The following is a 2521-nucleotide window of genomic DNA, read 5'->3' on the forward strand; positions in this document are numbered from 1 at the left end:
TGTTTGTTGTGGCTTGGCTGCTTGGTGTGGATTATGTAACTGGTGTGGCTTGAGTGGTTGTAGCAGACTTTGCCCTTCTGTAACTCTGTTCTTGCAGCTGCCTTTGTGTAACTGTTGGTCGGCCCTTCCACTTTAGTCCAGGTGGTTTGAACCTAAGTTCAATGTTGGTAGGAGCAGAACTTATGAGTGTAGAAGGATTGTGTACCACTCTGTCAGTAGTTCCAGACTGCACAAAAATAAAAGGTTGTGAGTGAGGGATTATGTAGTAAACCATTGTGTAATTGAGTTGAAATATTTACCCTCTGTATAACAGTGCCACTTGAATCAAATAGCACACCATATCCTGCTGTCTTTGTTCTCTTAGACCCTGCATTTGCACCACCTCTTCTAGGCTCATTGGTCTTCCTTTTTGGACCTCTTGCAACATTAGTTGATTGTTGTGTGCTTGGATCAAGGATTGCTGGTGTTGTTGATGCACTTGCAGGTATTGTTGATGCACTTCCAGCTGCTGCAGTTCCACTTTCAGCAGTTTCACCTCTACCTGAACTAGTTCCAGTCCCTCTTGGTTTTTCTGCATACACATAACAAAACTATCACTAGTAATTGAATTCTTTTAATATTAGTAACAAAACAAACATTAATACTTACTGTTGATGGGCATCCTTTCTTGTTATGTCCTAGAGTCTTGCACAAAGAACATCTCATTTGTCTCCCTATCCTTGTACCCTTCCCAAACTTCTTCTTTGGTTCATCAGCAGCCTTTTTCCTTTTTTTCTTTGGCCTTCCTGGCATTGCAGTTCTAACAGGTGGCTCAATAGCTGGTAGTGTGCTTGTTGGCCACAAATTCATACTAGTTAAAGGTTGAATGAATCTGCTATATGCCTTAAGGTAGGTATCCTTTCTATACCAATGGTCAACATATGGCTCAACCTCATAGTTCTTGTAATGCATTGCTGTAATTGCATGTGCACATGAAATTCCTTTGAGTTGCCATGATCTACAAGTACAGGTATATGCCCTAAAGTCAACAACATGTTTATATGGCCCATCCTGGATCTCATACCCTGTTTCACCATTAAATTTGACTTCACATTTGGCTACCCTTTGAGCATTCTCTCCAAGTATTTCCATAGCCATGGGTGATATCTCACCTACCCATTATTCAGAAAACTCTCTCATGCTATTCATCCTCTCCATACACTTGATTCTAATTTCCTCTAACATAGTAATGATAGATTTGTGCCTAGCTGCCAATATCCAACTATTGAATGTCTCACACATGTTATTCTCAACTACATCACACTTACTATGGTCTTTGAAATATGCCCTACACCATGTTTCCTTGTTGTATTTCAGTAAGTCCTGAACAATATTTCCCCCCAGCTGGTCCATTTCATCCAACTTCTTGCTAAAGTAAACCTCAAATGTAGCTCTTGCACACTGCCAGAATTTTTTCCTTCTTCCCTCACCAGGCCAAGTTTGCTTCCAATTAGCCCAGATATGTCTAGCACACCATCTCATTTCAGTTATGTCCTCAACAAGAATAGCCTCACTAATTTTATGGACAATACAAACATCAACAAAGTCACCACCTTTCAATGTATTAAGAAAATTTAACACATCAGCATCTGTTTTTAAAATGAAATAGGCACCACTTTTGTTAACTTTACATCCAAACAAATCCACTTCTAAAAATCCTAAGTCCCTAGCAAACTTGTGAAATAACATAATATGTAGCTCATCCATATCAACTGTAGCTAAGTGAGGACAAGTTAGTCCATTTGCATACCTTAGGTCAGGGTCGGATACAAAATTACCACTGTGGTGGATTTGTAGGTTAACTAGAGTTGAAGCCATTTTCTTTTCATACCTGCAAAGTAACCAAAAAAAAACTGTGTTATCAATGACTATTTGTTATCAAAAGTTGCACCTTTACACAACTCCATAAACAAACCAACAAAAAAGACAGATTTTAAAAGTAAAAAAGCATCCAAGATTCCTTTTTCGTCCCCACAATGCCTTATAATATTCAGAAAATACTGTGTTGGACCGCTAACAAGAACGAGACCCAACAAAAACCCAAGACATTAGGATGAAATTCTGATTTGAAAACAAAAACCCAAAACACTAAAGAGAATAACCAAATATGCCATTACATGCATGACACTACATTAAAAAGGCCTTTCACTCTAACATGTAGCAAAACACAACAAAAGCCCTATATATTAAGGGATATTAAACAGCAATTACGACCTAACCCAACCTCCCCCTAAAAAACCCTAAACAGAGCAAAATCCCCATAAATAGAAGGAAATGAAGAAAAATAAAGACAAAATATGAAGAATAAATGAAGAAACTTACCCCACAAACTTTGATAACAACTGTACAGATGAAAATTCCGGCAACAACAACGGAGAAGAGAGGAGCGACTCACTGTTATTCTATACTATCTAAGCCCTAATTTAGCGGGGTAATTGTAAAATGAGGGGAAATGTGGGGTTGGGGGGGGGGGTAAATAATT

The 2521-nt window shown here is 38.5% G+C and overlaps 1 protein-coding gene across 1 annotated transcript; it reads right to left on the bottom strand.

Moving 5' to 3' along the window:
- On the bottom strand, positions 547-1137 carry LOC109234745. Its single transcript, XM_019400809.1, has 2 exons — positions 692-1137; positions 547-571 (listed from the first exon to the last, which is right to left on the bottom strand). Exons 1-2 carry the CDS (start codon positions 1135-1137, stop codon positions 547-549), a joined length of 471 nt encoding a protein of 156 aa, XP_019256354.1.

This window comes from Nicotiana attenuata, chromosome 1, assembly GCF_001879085.1.
Source record: "Nicotiana attenuata strain UT chromosome 1, NIATTr2, whole genome shotgun sequence".
In the NCBI taxonomy this organism is placed as follows: domain Eukaryota; kingdom Viridiplantae; phylum Streptophyta; class Magnoliopsida; order Solanales; family Solanaceae; genus Nicotiana; species Nicotiana attenuata.

Bases quoted from the DNA above. Each gene is read 5' to 3' on its own strand.
- LOC109234745 (XM_019400809.1), bottom strand. From the start codon at position 1,137: ATGGCTATGGAAATACTTGGAGAGAATGCTCAAAGGGTAGCCAAATGT. The intron at 572-691 runs GTGCAAGACTCT...ATGTGTATGCAG, and splicing joins AGACAAATGAGATGTTCTTT to AAAAACCAAGAGGGACTGGA.